General features: G+C 34.0%; 4 protein-coding genes and 1 long non-coding RNA gene across 5 annotated transcripts in view; 3 read left to right on the top strand and 2 right to left on the bottom strand.

Annotated features, from left to right (window-relative positions):
* LOC116343313 (anaphase-promoting complex subunit 1) overlaps window positions 1-5,467 on the top strand; it is a 7,705-nt gene extending 2,238 nt beyond the window's left edge. The window contains exons 5-11 of the mRNA XM_031771306.1: window positions 416-602; window positions 674-3,017; window positions 3,101-3,283; window positions 3,345-3,696; window positions 3,761-3,962; window positions 4,069-4,550; window positions 4,619-5,467. Of these exons, the coding sequence (XP_031627166.1) occupies window positions 416-602; window positions 674-3,017; window positions 3,101-3,283; window positions 3,345-3,696; window positions 3,761-3,962; window positions 4,069-4,550; window positions 4,619-5,390 (4,522 nt within the window). The 3' untranslated portion in view covers window positions 5,391-5,467. The remainder of the gene's footprint in view (window positions 1-415; window positions 603-673; window positions 3,018-3,100; window positions 3,284-3,344; window positions 3,697-3,760; window positions 3,963-4,068; window positions 4,551-4,618) is intronic.
* Window positions 5,468-6,274: 807 nt separating this feature from the next.
* LOC116343425 lies at window positions 6,275-8,297 on the top strand. The gene is made up of 3 exons (XM_031771468.1): window positions 6,275-6,866; window positions 7,080-7,789; window positions 7,890-8,297. Exons 1-3 carry the CDS (start codon window positions 6,579-6,581, stop codon window positions 8,176-8,178), a joined length of 1,287 nt encoding a protein of 428 aa, XP_031627328.1. The 5' UTR covers window positions 6,275-6,578; the 3' UTR covers window positions 8,179-8,297.
* A 2,063-nt stretch (window positions 8,298-10,360) lies between these two features.
* On the bottom strand, window positions 10,361-11,222 carry LOC116343430. The gene is made up of 4 exons (XM_031771474.1): window positions 10,981-11,222; window positions 10,860-10,906; window positions 10,635-10,797; window positions 10,361-10,576 (listed from the first exon to the last, which is right to left on the bottom strand). Exons 1-4 carry the CDS (start codon window positions 11,126-11,128, stop codon window positions 10,488-10,490), a joined length of 447 nt encoding a protein of 148 aa, XP_031627334.1. The 5' UTR covers window positions 11,129-11,222; the 3' UTR covers window positions 10,361-10,487.
* A 2,662-nt stretch (window positions 11,223-13,884) lies between these two features.
* On the bottom strand, window positions 13,885-14,783 carry LOC116343431. The gene is made up of 4 exons (XR_004201330.1): window positions 14,528-14,783; window positions 14,417-14,456; window positions 14,176-14,344; window positions 13,885-14,110 (listed from the first exon to the last, which is right to left on the bottom strand). It is a non-coding gene; the product is annotated as an uncharacterized LOC116343431 (long non-coding RNA).
* A 2,572-nt stretch (window positions 14,784-17,355) lies between these two features.
* LOC116343427 lies at window positions 17,356-19,722 on the top strand. The gene is made up of 3 exons (XM_031771470.1): window positions 17,356-17,771; window positions 17,840-18,546; window positions 18,617-19,722. The coding sequence occupies exons 1-3, from the start codon at window positions 17,481-17,483 to the stop codon at window positions 18,894-18,896; spliced, it is 1,278 nt and encodes a 425-aa protein (XP_031627330.1). The 5' UTR covers window positions 17,356-17,480; the 3' UTR covers window positions 18,897-19,722.
* The last annotated feature ends 6 nt before the right edge of the window (window positions 19,723-19,728 follow it).

Here is a 19,728-nt window from a genome sequence, read left to right on the forward strand (position 1 = left end):
GAATCAATAGGCGTCATTTGGCTATTGCAAGGCGAGTTTATATGAAACTCTCGGAGACTCGGTACAGAGCACAAAAAATGAAAGAAAAAAGACATTTTTTCTCAATTCTCGAACACCACTAAATGGTCAACTAGAAAAATCACTAATCAATCAAGAAAAAGGTGAAAAAAAATCTCAATCATAAATTGAGTTATAATAATACTCAATCAAGAAAAAAAGTGAAAATAAAAATCGATCATAAATTGTGTTTGACTTTTATTTTCAATTTTTTTCTTGATCGACTTTTATTTTCACTTTTTTTCTTGATTGAGTATTATTTTCATAACACTTTATGATTGAGATTTTTTTTAACTTTCTACCATTATCTACTTTTATTCTAAGCGGTTCAAATGAAACAAAACAAAAATATTTTCAGAGAATTTCCGGATGTTGCGTCTCGTGGTTTCCTGCATTGTGATTTCATTGGTCAGAAGTTCATATGTTATTTGCTAAAGAAGACTGGCATACTGATGATGTATCGATTGGAAAAATCAAATTCACCAGATATCCCAACCATGGGAAAATCATCGTCAATACCGGCAAAGGATGCAGTTTGTATAAGTGTACGTTTGTATATAATTCGATAATTTTTTTTTTAACTTGAAATGTATGTTTCCCATTTTCACGTTTGCAGGCATTAAAAGTAGTAGCTGTTTTGGCACATTGTGGATCATTGATTTTGTATAGTGGTTCAGTATTAATTGGAAAAGTGGATATTAGTGGTATAACGCTTACGCGTCAACCTCAAGTGACACCGTCTATTCAGTCATCATTTCCACGCCGAAGTAGCCTTTTGCCAACCGTCTCGAACGAATCAAGTTTCGATGATGAAGTACATCTGTTATCGCCAGTATATCCGTTACAATCGCAATACAATTTACGATCTGGCAGCGGTATCAATACATGTTCAAGTTTGCGAGATGTATGTGGTAGTCGAGTCACTTTGCAGTTCACAAACGATACGATGTATCGTATCACATTGCCGCCGTTGAGTGAATGTCCGCTGGTGACCAAGTGTTTGGTGGTTTTGCGTACAGTTTTAAAACGTGATATGGCCATTGCAATCATTTCCAAATGGTACAGCATTCGAAATACCCGAGGTTCACAAGACATTAGTTTTGAAAGTGAATGGACAACATTTCATAATTATTTATTGAATGCAATGGGCCGAACATTCATTTCGACGAGAACATTTTCATCAGCACAGGATGGTGGTGGTGGTGGCTCATCGCGCACATCCACCGGAGATAATAAAAAACGTCGTAAAACCGATGACCCGATCGGTTCGGACACTGATTTTCAGTATTTAATGGCCGTTTTGAATAAAACAAACAACGAGAAAAAATCATCATCAAAAGAAACGAAATCAAAACGTCGCATCGATATGAATTCAACGCTAGCACCTTATATTCCGATTATCTTTTTCAGCTTCCATTTGCTGTACGAAGAGTTAAAATTCGATGAAACATTAAAAACGCAACGAACAATGCTGTCAGAATTTCTGAATCAACTTGCTCTTGATTTGCAATTGCATTCATATTGTTTGCATTATTTTCTGGACTGTCCCGATCTGGTGTTGATGTATAATAATGGTTCGATTGCTGAACTCGATCGAAATGCTCTGTATGATCAACAGTGTTTAAGTGTAAAAATTCCAAGTGTGTATGGCGTAATTAACGATTTATTCAACAATGGTGAAAATGAATTCACCCCGTATCCATACATTCCGAGCGTGAATCCAATCAGCAAACAAATAGTCGATTTGATTTCGATGGTAACCAGCGAAGGACTCGTCGATGGTACGTATCATTTTAATGCAATCAAATCAAAAGATCAACCAATGGATATAAATCGATCAAAATTGAGCGATTATGAAATTCGGCAAAAAGCCTTAGAACAATTGCTTGCAATAAACTTATCGCGAAAAGAGATGTCACGCTTTCCACCGGCCATCCAATTTTTAATCGCCGAAATTCTCGAAAGTTGTCGCCTCGATATGCCAAATATAAATGATGCCAGAGCATTTGGTTTACTCTATCGCCCTGAATTATACAGTAATACAATAACCGATCCACTGATCAGAGAAATTGCGTCAAAAAAACATAGCAGCTTCAAAACGGAAAACTCATTAACACTGCGCGGACAGTCGGCATCAGAAAGTGCGGCCAATGCAAGTGCCAGTTGTGATGGAATGGCACACATTTATACAAAATTGATTCGATTGCGATGGCCCAAGGATTTGCGTATAGAAGATGTCCGACAGATGTTGGCCAGTGCAAGCCCGGTTATTGTGGATATTGTACAAAAAATCGGTGTCTCCGATCATGACTTCATTGAAGAGCGTGAACGGCAATTGTTAGCAATTTGTACAAGAACAATGTCACTGCCGATTGGACGGGGTATGTTGACATTACAAACATTTTCACCGGCCTCCACCGAGTCGTTTGACGTTCCGAAGTTGTGTTTGACCGGAAAGGAAAAGGAAAAAGGCGCCATTATTGAAATGTCAACAATCGAAGTACCCCAAAATATGAATATGTGGCCATTATTTCATAATGGAGTAGCAGCTGGGTTGCAATTGTCATCCGATAGTAAAAACATTGATTCAGCATGGATTGTTTATAATAAACCGAAATCATCGAATGACAGTACAACCGAACATGCTGGATTTTTAATGGCACTCGGTTTAACCGGCCATTTAAAAATATTGTCGGCGATGAGCTTGTATGATTACCTCGTGAAATGCGATGAAATGACCAATTTGGGCATTTTAATTGGAATTTCAGCCGCACATCGTGGCACTATGGATACCTCCGCAACGAAATTACTATCCATTCACATTGAAGCACTATTGCCGCCAACCGCCTTGGAATTGGACATCTCACAAAATGTTCAAATCGCCGCTATTATGGGCATTGGAATGTTGTATCAAGGTTCGGCGAAACGGCATATTGCAGAGGTTTTGGTTCAAGAAATCGGTGAGTTTGTCTTAAAGATTTAATGTGTCACTTTTTGACGGAATTTTTCATTGATAAAAAATCTGAATCTATTGCATGTAAAGGTCGTCCACCCGGACCCGAAATGGAAAACTGTGTCGAAAGAGAATCGTATGCGTTAACAGCTGGACTGGCATTGGGTTTGGTGACACTTGGAAGGGGTGAGACTGCACCGGGCTTAGCCGATCTCAGATTACCAGACATTTTGCATCGTTATATGATTGGTGGCAGAAGAGACACATTAAGCGGTAATGAAATGTGCATTCAATAAATGTCGTCCACTAATATATTAATAATACATTGATACAGGCTCACAAAAGGAAAAATACAAGTTTCAATCGTTTCAAGTGCGTGAAGGAGACACAATTAATGTTGATGTTACAGCACCGGGCGCAACATTGGCATTAGGTTTGATGTTCATTCGAACTGGAAATAAATCAGTGGCCAGTTGGATGAATCCGCCAGACACTCATGCTGTTCTTGATGATGTACGACCCGATTTACTTTTGATACGGGTCATTGCACGCGGTTTAATCCTCTGGAATGACATACAACCGACCAAAGAATGGCTCAGAACCAATTTTCCAACATGGCTACAAATTGATCTATTGCAATCGCCAATGAGAAACAGCGAATCTCTTGCCGATCGTGAATCATTTGCGTGAGTTGAATTTAAAATTTGAAACTTATTTCGATCGATCGTAATCGATAATTTTTAATTTTAGCCAAGCATACTGTAATATTACTGCGGGTGCTGCATTTTGCTTAGGATTACGTTATGCGGGCACCCAAAATGAAGAAGCAAATTCGATTTTGGATCAAATTTTCAAACTTTTCTTGAACTCAAATTCGGTGTATCTCAATGAATGTGCAGGAAAACCAACCGTTGAATCATGCTTGATGCTAGTTCTATTGGCCAGTTCATTGGTGAGCATTATTTTTTTCGAAGTTAATTTAAGTTTCTATTGAACAACCATTCAAATGACGAGTTTGGTCTTTTAATTCAATTTATTTCTCATAAATAATTTTTCAGGTGAATGCAGGCACAGGTGACTTGCGTGTGCTCAGAAGATGTCGTATGTTGAGAAATCGTCTTGGTGTTGGATATTCCCATGTCACATACGGCAGCCATATGGCTGTGCATATGGCGATTGGTTTCCAATTTTTGGGTGCAGGTCGCTACACACTGTCTCGTTCGCCAGAGGCAATTGCTGCTTTGATTTGTGCACTGTTCCCGAAATTCCCAATTCACAGCAATGATAATCGATATCATTTACAAGCGTTTCGACACTTGTACGTGTTGGCTGTTGAGCCACGAATCATCCTGCCGCGTGACATTGACACCGGTAAATTGTGCCCGTGCAACATCACATACTTGACTCTCGATGGAAAGACTGTTTCGAAAATGGCACCATGCATATTGCCCGAACTCAGCGATTTGGATGAGGTGCGGTTTGAAGACCCCAATTATTGGACTATCAAATTTAAAAAAGGTTGCAACTGGGAAGATTTCGAGTGAGTGATATTCTCGATTATAATTTATGTTTTTGGTAATTTTCAATGTCATATGATTTCTCTTCCAGACGAATCATCCAGAAATGTCATTGCATTGATATTAAACAAAAAGCCGGTTGTGTGTCTCACATCGACGATCCAACCAACTTGCGAAGCACTTTTGCCTACACACTTAGTACGGAACGTTATGTGTGTTGGCGCACTCATCCATTAAATTTGCTGGCATTCACAAATAATTCAAAAGTTCAGAATTTCATAAACAAATTTTTAACGAGCGAAGATGAGCTGAGCGAAGATTCGAAATTTTTGCAATTATTCATGCTGCAATTTTATCATTGTTTAACCAAGGACACGATGCATGCGCTGTACATTTACGTTGATCTGCTGATGTCATACTTTCGGCTAATTAACTCACCGGAAAGTTTCGACGTTTGTCAATTAAAACTAATACAAACGATTGTAAAGAATCGTCCGAGCAATATTATTTTATCGGCCGAACATTTGAATGCGTTGGTCAAGAGAGTGGAAACATTGATCGAACGAAAGATCATCGAGTACGCTGGCTATTTACAATTATTTTTACAAAAAGATGATATTAAATTCCTTTCCACCACCGAGGATAAGGAGACACTTCGAAATATCGCAGCATTGATACAGTTTCTTGATTTACCGATCAATATTATTCGTCAAATCTGTGTTAAGCCCGGCGAAAAATTTAATCCCAGCGAAATTCCACTGCAAATGGACTATTTGCGATTAATTGTGGAAATGAAGAACTTTAACATCAACACCGATATGACATTGATTATAACAAAGATTTTAAACGCCCCCGGCCTTTGAATTTCATCCTTTTAATATATTAATCTTTTCATTGTTCCATAAGCTTAATAAAATTCATTTGTTTTTTCGAAATATAATTTCAATGCAATTATTACTGTAATTTAATAACTATTATTCATGAACTTTGCATGTTTTACGGCTAGTAAAATCTGTGGCTATTTCAAAATATGCCGTTCAAATATGGCTACAACTATGGCTGGTACGTGCTGCACTTCAGGAAAATGTTACATTTCTCTTTTTATTCTTTAAGTCCTTTTTTTATCCTTGAATCTTTTCGAAAAAAAATGATCTGATTCTAGGTCTGATTTCGGTCAAGCACCACTATTGTGTGAATGACTAAAGTTGAAGTGTATTGTCAATGTCAAAAATATGATTGGTTTGATATCAATAAAAAAAAACACTCTTATCTAAACGATTAAATGATAACAGTAGCAAAATAAAAATGCGACTGTATTGATCATTAGGAATAGTTGTATACTTGGTTAATTAAATTCCTCATGACATTCAATATTTCTCATAAAAGTGCCGAATCATTCGGTCACTTCAATTGAATAAAATTACGTTTCCTATTCGGTTTGCTGAATTAACGTAACTGCGATTCAGCAGTGTTTCTGATATCAAAGCTATATATTTTTTATATCACAATACGATTCTACTAATAATTCGTACTAATACAAAAGAAATAGTCATGATTATTTCATACTTTGTTTATACACGAATTGAATTTTATTAAAATCATTGTGATGTATGTTATTATTAAATGGCATGATTGACGATTAATGGCGGTAATGATGCTTCAAAACCAATGTCAAATGAAATCTATTGCTATGAATTGTAGAAATAAATTGCATTGCTCATCAACAAACTATGCAGTTTCAGTTAAACATTTGACGAGTGATAAAGTTCTAAGCAGAAATTTGGATTTCTAGGCCTTATGATAAAAAATAATTTAAAAGAGTTCAATTAAATAAACAAGTTTGTCTCCATAAATTTGGGCACTGATGTCATCTTCTATCTTTTAGTTATTAACTAATCTATTAACTAATCTTTTAACTATAAAAAAGCAAACAGGTTTTTGAAGTATTTCAGTACAGTATTTGGTGGCACATAGAGTGAAACGTTTACAGAAAATAAAGACGGTTAATTGAATTGCTTGGAATTAACGAAAGAAATTTCTGAGGAAAAAAAATGGCTGAATCATGCTTATCTGAAATTCCCACCGATTTAGTTCGATCGGTGCTGTGTGAAACAATTGAAAAAAAGTTGAAGTCGAAAAAGTACAAGATGACAGTGAGCTCGGCATCAAAAGCTGGCGAAAGTAATTTCATTGGTATTGTATACCGTGTAACGTTCAACAAAGAGGGTGAAAACAGTTCGGAGAAATTAATTCTCAAAGTTGCGCCACAGAATGCAGCGCGTCGGGAACAATTCAATTCACATGAATTGTTTTTGCAGGAAATTCAAGCGTATAATGTGGTACGTCACATGTTGGTATTTTCTTAATCTACACTGTCAGTCATTTTAGTATGAAAACGTCAAATTCACCATGTCCATGTAATCGTCCACTATGAGTATACTAATACAATTGCAAATCTATTGTTATCGTCAAATTTGACGTTTTTATACTAAAACGACGAACAGTGTAATCGATATTTGATTAAAAAAAACATTTTACCGGCGCATACACAGATTTTGCCATTTTTCCGAAAATTCGAGCAATCAAAAGGTTTGGTAGTTGAAAAGGATGGATTCTATGAAAATCCGGCATGCTATCGAACGATCGATGAAGAACCCAGCGAATGTCTTCTGCTCGAAGACTTAAGTGTTCGAAACTTTTCCATCATTGATCGATATACGGAAGAAATTACTGCTGATCATGTGTTTCTGGTCATGAAAGCATTGGCCAAGTTACACGCAATTTCATTCGCATTAAAAGATCAACAGCCAGAAAAATTCCATGAGCTTGCTTCAAGTTTGAAAGAAATGTTTATACGGGACAATGATATATTCATACGGAAATTTTTCAACAAACAATTCCAAGGTGTGTTCCAAGTGCTGAATAAAGAAGAAGATGCCAATTTATTGGCCAAAGTGAAAAATTTATTCGAAACAAAGGATGTATTGGATGTCGCTCGTGATTGTTTGGATTTACAAGCGACCGGATCAGGCGCTGTTATATCGCATGGAGATACATGGCAAAATAATACAATGTTCAGATACGACAACAATGGAAAACCGATCGAAGTGAACCTTTTGGATTGGCAAATATGCCGCTATTCATCTCCAATCATTGACATCGTGTATTTCATGTCCTGTTGCACCACAAAAGAATTGCGCGACACACATTATGACGATTTCCTGAACGTGTATCATAGCAGCTTGTCTGCACATGTTCGACGGTATACTTATGATTCTCTAACAGTCAATTTATGTTTTTTTTTTTTCAATTCATTCATTCAATTTATTGCTAACGTAAATATTTGTACACAACATCCTTAGATTGGGTTCAAATCTTGATAAATACTTCCCTTATGCTACGATGCTAGAACATTTCCGCAAATTTGCAAAATTTGGTTTGATTTTGTCTACAGTGTTGCTGCCAATGATTACAACGGATCGTGGAAATGGCCTTGATTTAGATGAACTCGCTGAGAAGTTTAAAGACCAACCAGCAAATAATGAAGATATTGATGCATTTCAAGCATTCATATCCGAGTCTTCGCAAAATAAATTCAATAAACGTTTGCGAGACGTTGTTGTTGACATGGATCGATTGGGATACATTTAAAACAGTATTTCACTGTTGTTAATTGAAAAAAATGTGTTTTTATATGATTTTCAGCAGTCTATGTATTTCGGATGGATATCCATCCGAGATATTTTAGAATATCTGGATATTTAACGCAACTGCACAGAGCCAGAGCTGTGTGCGTCGCACATATAATCTACGGTATGTCGCTACACGTAAAATACAGACACAGTGTGACTGTGTACGTGCGGCACTTGATACACATATACATCGCGACATACCGTAGATTCTATTTGTGACGCATACAGCTCTGTCGCTGTGCAGTTGCGTTGAATATCCAGATATTCTAAAATATCTCGGATGGATATCCATCCGAAATACATAGACTGATTTTCAGAGTCATAAACTAACGATGAATTCCAGTTGATTTTTAGTTTAAAAAACATATGTTTCTGTTATACAAGTGTGTACTATATTTATATCATTGTTCTACCATTGTTAATAAAATGAACAATCATATAATGGCTATGAAGTTTTGCAATTCACAAGGTTTGCCTAAATAATTTAATTTTTATTGGTGATATTCTTTTCCTGTGGTTTAATAATCAACATGATTGATGGACTTGGCGGCAATGACCATTCTAACCAATGTCAGTTTTTTTATTGATTCAATAGAAACAACGTCGCATTTAAATTGATTACTTGTAATCATCTTAGCATTTTTACGAGTACAACATAGCAATTTATTAGAACCTCAGTTAACATTGGGAATGGATAGCGCACTTAAAAATGTGACTGATTTATCTACAAAATGAATGCAACATGAAAGCGCTTTGTAAAATGCGACCATGGTACCAATACGGTTCTGGAGTTTCATCAGGTGTTTGTTTTCGTTATAAAGTTATTTATGTCTTTGAAAATGAATATATTTAGATGTTTGGTATATAGAGGTATGTTTATCTAGAAAACAAATTATTAATGATTTTAAGTGATAAAAAATATACCCAAATAGACTAGCAAATAGAGTTCCAAAACATTTTGGTTCCAATATTTATCACATAATTAAAAATTCATTTGGATTTGAACGGGGAGTGTACTGTTCTATTGTTCATTTTGAATTACAATTGATTTTCCACTAGAATATTTAATTTGAATTATTCCGACTAATACGTCAATCAGAACAAAGTTAAAAATAACAATGTGTCAAGAGAGAATATTTTCTTAAACACAATAATAGAAGATGCAATTTCATCGCACAGAAACATAAATGGATTTTATTTTCATATTTTTTCGTTTTTAAATGAGTATTTTTATAAACTTAAAAAAAGAAAGACCAGCAACCCGAAAAGTTTAAAGAACTTTCATCGAATTCAGATGACATTTTCATCGTCGAAATGACTAATGCCAACGCGAATATTATAACGTTCCCAACCAGACATTATATTGAGATATTTTCAGCCAGATGAATCAGCTCAGCCAGATATCGTCAGGAGCTGAAATTAAGTGAAAACAATAGAAGTGATTGTTATGGCTATAATTACACTTACATTGCTCAATCACTATAACAATCACTTTTATTGTTTTCAATCGATTTCAGCTCCTGGCGATATCTGGCTGAGCTGATTCATCTGGCTGAAAATATCTCAATATAATGTCTGTTCCCAACATATTGCGAGTGAAGTATCTGGTGATGAAGATTATTTACTGGAAATAGTATAAGAAACTTCTGGAAAAGAATCCAATGGACATAGTGATAGGATATGAAGACATGTGACAAAATAATACAATGTTTAAATATGATAACAGTAGAAAACCAATTGAAGAGAGCTTATCGGATTGGCAAACATCACGCAATCATTGACATCATCTTTTTTGTATTCGATTGCACCACAAAGGAATTGAGAATCGTGTTTTTTACATTTTTTTTATTTTTGGCACATAGTTAAAACCTATGCATGGCTCTGATCCACAGAAACTATTCCTCTACAAATTGTTGTCGGAACATTTTACAAAGTTGGATTGATTTGGACTTCTCACTTACTCCCTTGACCGCCGGGCAAAGGAATCGTTATCGATTTTTTTTAAATATGTAGTTTAACTATTTGTATAACGAATTGTTTTAAATACTGTGAGAAATGCCAAAAATAGTGATGTCATTAATTAAAAGTTACAACAATAACTCTGAAAAAAAAAATTATGATTTCATTTTATTTTCCAGGTCGCTACAATTCTAATCCATTCAATTCACACTTTAATGAAACTTTCACAAGATTTGATTATAATTTTATACATTTGTACGAAATTGATTCAAATACACTGTAATATTGCAAATATTAGATATATTATGTTCAAACTGGCTGTGTATTGCAATTTTGAGCGTCCTCTTTGATTCTCTTATAGATGGAATACATTACGACCCAAAAGTACGTATGAAGAGCTGAAAAAGAATAATTCAATGGTTTAACATATCCTATTCTTTAGAAGTGCACACCGACCTGTGATAATGCAATAAGCAATAATAAAAGGTACGAGATCGCCTGTTTTTATCTCTGGCCGAGGGCTAGCTAAGACAACCATTAAAAAGATAATTCCAAAAACGGACAAAATGAGCCCAATTCCAGTTGTAATCACGGATATAAGCAAAAAGCCAGCTTTATTCTATTGAAGTATAGGATGTTTGTATTTGTTTATAAATCTGTGGAATTCTTACAAATTTTTACCTTATAAATTCCATAAAGCCAGCATGTGTAGATAATCAACGGAATGACTAAAGTTCAACATTAAAATGTCACTTTTAGTCATTGGAAATCAATTTCTAATTAATTCGAATATCAAATTTACCAAATACAGCTGCATATCCTCCTTGTCCTTTTACTATGCCACCAATTAGGCATATACAAGCACTAATTATATTCAACCAACCGATTATTAATCCACCAATTCTTAAATCAACGCAACAACAGCAGTGAGGTACAGTCGGAAATTTCATCGTTGTTTTTGCTCGAAAATAGAGTACGTATTGGAAAATTGAAAACGATAAAAAATTGTTTTTTTTTTATTTGCGGTTTAAGTGAATGTGTCAAATGCTCAGAAACTAATAAACGTGTACCATAAAAATGAATGGATATATATCCTATATGGTTCTATCGGTATTGCGAGAAATTACTAAAAAATATCACGAAAAAACGATTAGATAAAAAAAAATATTTCACGAAAAGATTCGGACAATATTGTACGTCATAAGTAATAAGCAGGGTGGGTCAAAATGAGTCACTCACCAACGAAAAATACCATAGAGGTGAGTTAATAGCGGTTTACAGATGTTTGATTGGCCTGGATTTGGCAGATTTCTTTTGTTGCTACATATATGGAGAATGGAGTTGCATACGCAATATCTCAACTAAAGAATACCACAGAACAAAGTTTCAATCGAACCAATAAAAAGAAATTATCAATAGATGATATGTTCTTTCTTTGTCCAATATTAATTTTGAGTAAAAAATTGAAATGTTGAAAACAAAATACTTTGGTGCTTGCAAAATATTTTGACTGACCCTATTTATTGGTAATCGAATTATGGTTGTTAATATATATATCGGTTATTGTGTATGGTCTAACTCTTCTTGAAAAACGGCGCACATATGGAACACGTGTGTAATCAGCATTTTTATTTCTATTGATTGCAATAATAATAAAAGTGAATTAAGATCACGACAGTATTCATTAACATGCCAAAGCAGACAATATGATTGTTAAAGGTACAAAAATATTACCATAACTATAACAATCATTTCTATTGTTTTCCGTCCGTATCATCGCCTAACGTCATCCAGATGAGCTGAAATATCCAGATGACAAAATCCAAATATATTGCCTGTGCCAAAGTAAAGAATAAATACTAACATGACTCAGCCATAGACTAGTGGTTAGCGTGCCAGGTTTGTGAGCGTGAGGACACGAGTTCGATTCTCGGTCAAATTTCGTCCGGTATTTTTCCACCGTGATTCGCTCAGGAATTGTCAGTGGTTTAATGAGGAGAGGTTTGGGCCGTGTCTCGGATTTGTGGAGTGCTTCGGAGGGCACTTAAAGCCGTCGGTCCCGTGTGTGTGCACAGCGAAGATATGGGTTCAGCACAGACACACGTAAAAATGGAGTGCCTTCGCGTTAGGTTGATGTCTTGGATATATCAATGTCCAATACATAAACCGCAAAAAAGGTAGTGCCGAACTACTGGTGAATATACCGGTAAATCAGTGGTATTCGCATTCCCCCATTTGAAAAAAGAGCTCAACGCCATATATGTATCGGTGGAATTGTGACTGTCACGACAATTGCATTGGAGGAATAATCCAAGCAATCGAATGACAGCACCATGCAATAGGGTTTGTGTCAAGGCTAATTAGATAGCGTAACCCCGTAAAAAATGCATCAGGCTTGATAGCATACCTTCAGAAGTGCATCGGTCTAGATAGCGTACTTTCCGGAAATGCATCGGACTATGGCACAAAAACGTAAATTGCATGTAAAAACACCATTGGGTCTGCGCAAAACACTGATGAAGCGTACGCGTGATGCTACAAATAGCTCCCCAATTCGAAAAAAAAAAAAAAAAAAAAACATGACAAAATACAATGCTTTTGAAATTGAATTTTGACCGTACATGTGTAACTCAAGAAACATTGAATAAAAAATTAAGAATATTTCAAGATAAGTCTTTTTCGCCAGTTTGAAATATTGAACAAACATATTTTTTATATATTTATATTTTTGTTAATTGAGTTCTTTCTTAATATAGATTTTACAACCCGTTTTGCGATAATTTTGTATGATACCGGGTTTTAGCAATCGTGCTTTTATTTCGTTACTTGATGTCGTTATCATTATATAGTTTATTCTTAGATTTTGTGAGTCATTAAAATTACAGAAATGACCATACTTTCGTCCCTGAGTCACCCATTTTATCTATCAGCAATGAACTTTTTCACAAAAATCAAACATCAATTGCGTTTATCATACTTGTATTCAGATGAATACTTTTGCAAAAGTAAAAGTTAGAGGGAAAATGTACAAATGACTCATTTTCATTCAAATAATCTGAACGTTTGAATTTTGTTGACTTTCAAATCGTCGTTTTGTCAATATATTTCAGTTTTGTTTTATCAAGAATAAATAATATTTGATCATAGTTTTTATTAAAGCTTACATCATCAGTTAAAATGGTATTCTGACACCAAACGTATACAGGAAAATAAGACTGAGTTTCACTGATAATACCATGATTAAAATGTGAAAGTGAATCTTGATAAATATTGAATTTTGGATTAAAATGTTATTATAACAAAGATTTTAATTATCGTTTATTATTTTATCTTTGTAATCATTGTGGAGCTTTTTTCATATGTATGATTCGCTTTATAGAAGGATGACTCACATTTTTGAATGTAATTCTCAGTCATATTTCATTAGTGTGTTCATGTTCTTTGTTAATTATTGCCAGGAAATGCTTTTATTTATCAACAATTGTTCTTTCAGATAGTATTGAAAGGAATATTTCATCATGTTACCACACTTGTCGCAATTTTGTTGTCATGATTTATCATTTATTATGGAGCGTATACTCAACTACCATGAATAAACGAATGTGGAATTAAATTTAGGTCGCGATTTTCTTTTTTAAATAACTTTGGCTTAATGGAATTGAAAGTTAAAAAAAAACTCGAATTATTTTGATCATTTTCAAATATATGCTTTAATTTCGAACGAACCAAAAATCATCTTCACACTTACACCTTAAATTAAATTTCGTTCAGGATTTGATTATAATTTTATCGAATTGAAATTTAATATGGCAAACAAATTTATTATTTTTTCATTCAAGCTGGCGATGTATGTCTTGTGTTTGTAGCTGATCCGTCGTCTTTGATTTTTCCGTAGATGGAACGTAGTACGATAAACCAGTAGGTAAACAAAACTGTGAGAAAAAATATTTATTAAAGAATTTAAATATCAACGGTTTTTTTGGACTCTTGAACTAACCTGCAAACATGCAATAACCAATAATAAGACCTGCGATTTGTCCACCATCAATATTTACTTTTTCAGAGCTGTCCAATACAAGAATTAAATACAGAATTGGCCATAAGTACACAAAAATGAGCCCTAGTCCATTTATAATAACGATTGGGAGCATAAAGGGTGATTTATTCTATTGAAATAAAAAAAATGAATGCATTGAATTTTACAATTTCCAAAAAATAACTAAAATAGCTAATATTACCTTAAAAATTCCATAGAGGCATATAGAATAATCGGAAGAACTGAAAATCAACGCCAAAAATTTGACTTTTAATAATTTGAATGAAAAAGCTTATGCAAATGTTAAACTTACTATATGAAGCTGCTGCTGCTCCTTGTCCATTTAATAGGCCCCCAATCAGGGAAATACAACAAACAATTAAACCCAACCAACCGATTATTAATCCACCAAGTCTCAAATTAATACAACAACAGCACTGAAGTACGGTTGGAATATTCATTTTTTAGCTTTAAAATATTGCTTTATTGAAAAATTGAAAACGACATAAAAAAATTATTTCTTTCGCAGTTCAAGTAAATTGATCGACTGCATAGTAAGTAATAAACTCAAATTGCCCAATGCATTTCAAAGCTATTGTATTGTTATTGTACACATACTTATAATCATATCTTATTTTTCGCAAAAGAGTACTAGATAAAATATAATCTTTTCCAGTAAAAATGAATCATTTCGAACCCAAGTATTGTAGACAACATTTTAATTAAATAGAGCCAATGCGAGCCAATACAAATATAGTAACCATTGTAATAGTTGTGCATACTTCACACACTTTTTTCGTATCACATCATTTACAATGACTTTATTTTATCTTTATCTGTTATAAAGTGGCTCACCGATAACATTGTAACAATGAATGCATTAGTATGACTCACATGTGCTCTTGTGTTGCAAAAAAGGGGATTTTCTTCCATATCAGGACGACAATTTTTACCCAGTATTTTTACATGCTGTTTGGCTTCTATTTTGTTCGTCTATATATTTCATTTTGATTCGGGCCGGCTATAGCTGTTGCATACTTTCTTTTAACGAAATATTCACTGCAACTCACGTGTAATATTGAATGACGTGGATTTAATGAAAGCGACTGTGAAATTTCGTTGAGTTATTACTCAAAATAATACAACCAGAAAGAGATTTTCAATAAATTGTTCCGAAGGTTGTATGAAATACAAAATATCTATTAAAAATATCGAGAGGAGAGTATGTTTTTATTCAGCGCTGAATAACATACTGCTCTTAACCCAACGGTTAGGAGCATAAAGGCCGATTCATTCTATTAAAAGAAAATAAATGTATTGAATTTTACAATTTCATAAAAATAACTACAGTAGGCTACTGTCAGTAGCTGGCATTACCTTAAAAATTCCATAAAGCCAACAGACGTTTGGAATATTCGCAATAACTGAAAATCAACGTCAAAATGTCACTTTTAATTATTTGAATGAAGAAGCTTATGCAAATGTTGGACTTACTAAATGAAGCTGCTGCTACTGCTGCTTGTCCATTCGCTATGCCCCAAATTAGGGAAATAAAAGTACAAATTATACTCAACCACCCCTCATATAAAAACGAATGACGGTGTACACGTCCATTTAACGTTAAAAAAAAGCGTCACGTTATTTTTTGTTAAAAAATTGTTGTCGAATAAAAAAAACACGTTGTAAATAATATTTTAAGAGCGTGACGGCTTAAAAATTATTTTAGAACAAAAATCAGTTGATTTGAGTGCTGTTGCATTGACATGTAGTCTATAGCGCTTGCTCCTTTCTGGTTTAACCAAAAGAGTGGAAGAATGACAAGGACAGCGTATGACGTTGAACGACGCTCACTGCGTTAGAAAAGAGCAAGCGATATAGACTATATGTCAATGCAACAGCACTCAAATCAACTGATTTTTGTTTGAACAGATGTTCATATATGAGCAATTTTGAATTTGAGAACTGAGAGATAAAAATTTTTGTTCGGTATTGAAGCGATTTAAATGACTTTTTTCTTTTTATTCATATTAAATTCATAAAAATCAAATGAAGAACAAAAACAACTAGATTTTAAATATTCGTAGGAAAAGATTCGTTCATATAGTCGCGATGTGATAAAAGATTGCTAATTTTTTCTAAATTGCGGTTCTTTTTGGCTTCTATCGTGTTCTTCAAGTTCGTCTCTACAAGTTTGCAGGAAATTTCATCTTGATTCGCGCCGGAAATTCATAACAGAAAAACTGGCTCTGTAAATAGTAAAGAAACACAAAACATTTTCTGATTCTCATTTCCAATTCTCTCAATTTAGATAACAACAAATTTACAAAATATCAAAACTGTTTGTTTTTTTTTTAAGATGGAAAGAAAATTCGCAGATGTTCATTTTTTAAATGTGCATGGAAATATTTTTCATTCACATGTTGCTTCGTATATGATCAATTTTGAATTTTGGAACTGAGAGATAAAAATGATTGTTTTCGGTATTGAAGCGATTTAAATGACTTTTTTCTTTTTATTCTTATTAAATTCATACAAATCAAAACAGGAACAAAAAAAACTCGATTTTAAATATTCGTAGGAAAAAGTCGGGATTGAATTCGATTGATGCTATGTTTTTCACTCTATCGTGTTTCACGATCTGGTCTCCACAAAATAAGATAGTTTTCAGATCATTTATATATGTACAATATAGAAGTGTATATCTATTGAGTATGACGTTCGGAGAGTTTTACTCTCCGCCGTATATTCGGCTATAGCTGCTGAATGCATACTCTCCTCTAACGTAATATTCACTGCAACTCACGTGCAAAATTGGATGACGTGCTTTTAACGAAAGCGACTGTGAAGTGTGGTTGAGTTATTATTCAAACTATACAACTAGAAAGAGATTTTCAATAAATTAGTCCGAAGGTTGTATGAACACATGCACATCAAATGAATGAATAAAAGCAAGGTCATCTAAAATTACAATAACATAGCAGTAGGTTGATTGCGCATCAAATACATTCTCGGGCGACAAAATGCGATTTAGTTTTATTCAAGTAGCCAGTGCTTGTAATTGATAATAATCTATTGCAGTTGTTGATAGAATCTGACAAAAAAATTATTAGATAAAACTCGCTATTCTCCCACTTAATAACGATTGCGCGCACACAAGTGATCAAACAGTATTCTATTGGCTGCCCTAGTGATCAGTTGATTTTTATTACGTTTTTGAATTCTATATATAACAAATATTGTTTGAAATTTGATTTTCTTCGAAAAATATGGAGAAATCGGATCTATCGCAAATTCCCACTCAATTGATTCGCGATACAATTTGTGAACTTATCGAAGCAAAGCTAAATACAAAAAACTATGAAGTGACTGTAAGTTCAGCATCGAAAGAAGGAGAAAATAACTTTGTTGGCGTTGTTTACCGAGTATCATTTAATAAGACCGATGACACGAATTCATCATCAAAACTGATTGTCAAAGTTGCTCCACAAAATGTTACGCGCCGAACTCAGTTTCGATCACGAAATTTATTTCTGCAGGAAATTTATATGTACAATGAGGTGAAATTTTTGTTTGTTTTTATCCGAAATGAAAATAAATAAATAAAAAACGAATATTTTTGCCATAGGTTTTGCCATCTTTTCGTCAATTTGAAGGGAGCAAAGGTGTAACTGCCGCTGCAGATTGTTTCAGTGAATATCCGAAGTGTTTTAAAACTATTGACGATGAGCCAAGTGAATGTGTTTTACTTGAAGATTTAAGTGCACGTGATTTAAGTATCATTGATCGTTATAGTGAAGAAGTTACTGCCGATCATGTTTATTTGGTCATGAGCACGTTGGGTAAATTTCATGCAATTTCATTTGCATTGAAAGATCAAAAGCCGGAAAAATTTCATGAGCTCGCTTCAAAATTGAAAGAAATGTTCATAGATCCGGACGATCCCATGTTTCGAATGTATTATGAGAAATTTACCGAGAGTATTTTTAAAGTATTAGGCAATGAAGAGGATGTTGAGCTATTGGCCAAAATGAAGAAACTTTTTGAGAGACATTCAATTGATATTGCTGCCGACTGCCTTAATCTTGAAATGACAGGGTCAGCTTCAGTGATATCGTACGGTGATTCCTGGCAAAATAACATCATGTTCGGATATGACATGAATAAGAAACCAAAAGAGGCATGCTTTTTAGATTGGCAAATATCGCGCCACTCATCTCCAATCATTGACATTGTTTACTTTATGTTCTGTTGCACCACAAAAGAATTACGAGACGCACATTATGACGACTTTCTGAAGGCATATCATGACAGTTTATCAGCACACATTCGAAGGTATGCGATCTATTTCCACGTTGGCTCTTATGCCATTTTTAATTTCCTTTTTTCTATCGCTCTCTGTAAGATTGGGTTCGGATCCAGAAAAACTCTTTCCATTTCCATTGATGCAGGAACATTTTCGGAAATGTGGAAAATATGGTTTGATTATGGCAGCCGTTCTACTCCCTATGATAACAATGGAAAGTGGAAATGGTATTGATTTAGATGAGGCTGCCAATTCAATGGCAGAAAAGCACGATACGGACGCATTTGATGATTACTTTATCTCAGTGAATTCGCGAAATAAATTCAACAAACGTATGCGAGACGTTGTTGCTGATATGATTCGCTTGGGTTACGTTTGAATTATTTGCAAACAAATTCAAATGTTGTTGTTTAAATTGATCATTTGAAATGGAATAAGTTACACTTGTTTTTTGTGATTTTGTTGTTTGCAACATTTTACAAAACACAACTTAGATTGGCGCTTGTTAAAACGATTTATTCCATTAACATATGTTATTTTAGGATTTAAGCACATTTTGTAAACAGTTTTGTATTCATTCCGAAGTTCATTGATCCCATAGTAGCACATTTGTTGTATATGACGTTATGCCATAACGATCACAAAATCGCTTTTATGGTTTCAAGGTTTTTTCTGTTTTGTATAAAGCTAGGTGTGCTAATAATACACACGGTGTTATATTTGTCACTACGCTTGCACCGTAGACTATGATAATGATACGGATATTTTAAGATGACGTGACATAAATTGCTATTTTACTAAAAAAAAATGCGAATCATATGATTCTCAATTTTTCACACTTTTTTAAAACAGATTATAATTTTCGGTGCAATTTTACACATTCATTCATTGTGAATAGGATTTTGAGTGCTACATTGACATGCTCGATACTTCTGTTTTCATATTAATTCATAAATTTACAGCAAAAATAAATATTTTTAATATGAAGAATAGAAAACTTTGACGGTTACACGAGGAACTAAACTTACATCCCATCCATGCAAATGAATGTAATAAATATTGTTTATGATTTCAATTACTAAAAGCTGTTCATCGCAAATTGCGATTTGCAATTAATAAATCCACGCAAACATTTTTAGAATAGTTTAGTTTATGCAATCAGACAATAATGTGAAAACAAATAAATCAAGATTTCAATAAATTAACATAAA

Source organism: Contarinia nasturtii, unplaced genomic scaffold, assembly GCF_009176525.2.
Source record: "Contarinia nasturtii isolate CC-2019 unplaced genomic scaffold, AAFC_CNas_1.1 Cnas_scaffold_993, whole genome shotgun sequence".
NCBI classification, from domain to species: domain Eukaryota; kingdom Metazoa; phylum Arthropoda; class Insecta; order Diptera; family Cecidomyiidae; genus Contarinia; species Contarinia nasturtii.

Coding starts and splice junctions, on each gene's coding strand:
- LOC116343425 (XM_031771468.1), top strand. CDS start 6,579: ATGGCTGAATCATGCTTATCTGAAATTCCCACCGATTTAGTTCGATCG. Junction 6,867..7,079: donor AAATTCAAGCGTATAATGTG/GTACGTCACATG, acceptor GCGCATACACAG/ATTTTGCCATTTTTCCGAAA. Junction 7,790..7,889: donor TTGTCTGCACATGTTCGACG/GTATACTTATGA, acceptor CAACATCCTTAG/ATTGGGTTCAAATCTTGATA.
- LOC116343430 (XM_031771474.1), bottom strand. CDS start 11,128: ATGAAATTTCCGACTGTACCTCACTGCTGTTGTTGCGTTGATTTAAGA. Junction 10,907..10,980: donor AGGATATGCAGCTGTATTTG/GTAAATTTGATA, acceptor GTTGAACTTTAG/TCATTCCGTTGATTATCTAC. Junction 10,798..10,859: donor GGCTTTATGGAATTTATAAG/GTAAAAATTTGT, acceptor ATACTTCAATAG/AATAAAGCTGGCTTTTTGCT.
- LOC116343427 (XM_031771470.1), top strand. CDS start 17,481: ATGGAGAAATCGGATCTATCGCAAATTCCCACTCAATTGATTCGCGAT. Junction 17,772..17,839: donor AAATTTATATGTACAATGAG/GTGAAATTTTTG, acceptor TTTTTGCCATAG/GTTTTGCCATCTTTTCGTCA. Junction 18,547..18,616: donor TTATCAGCACACATTCGAAG/GTATGCGATCTA, acceptor GCTCTCTGTAAG/ATTGGGTTCGGATCCAGAAA.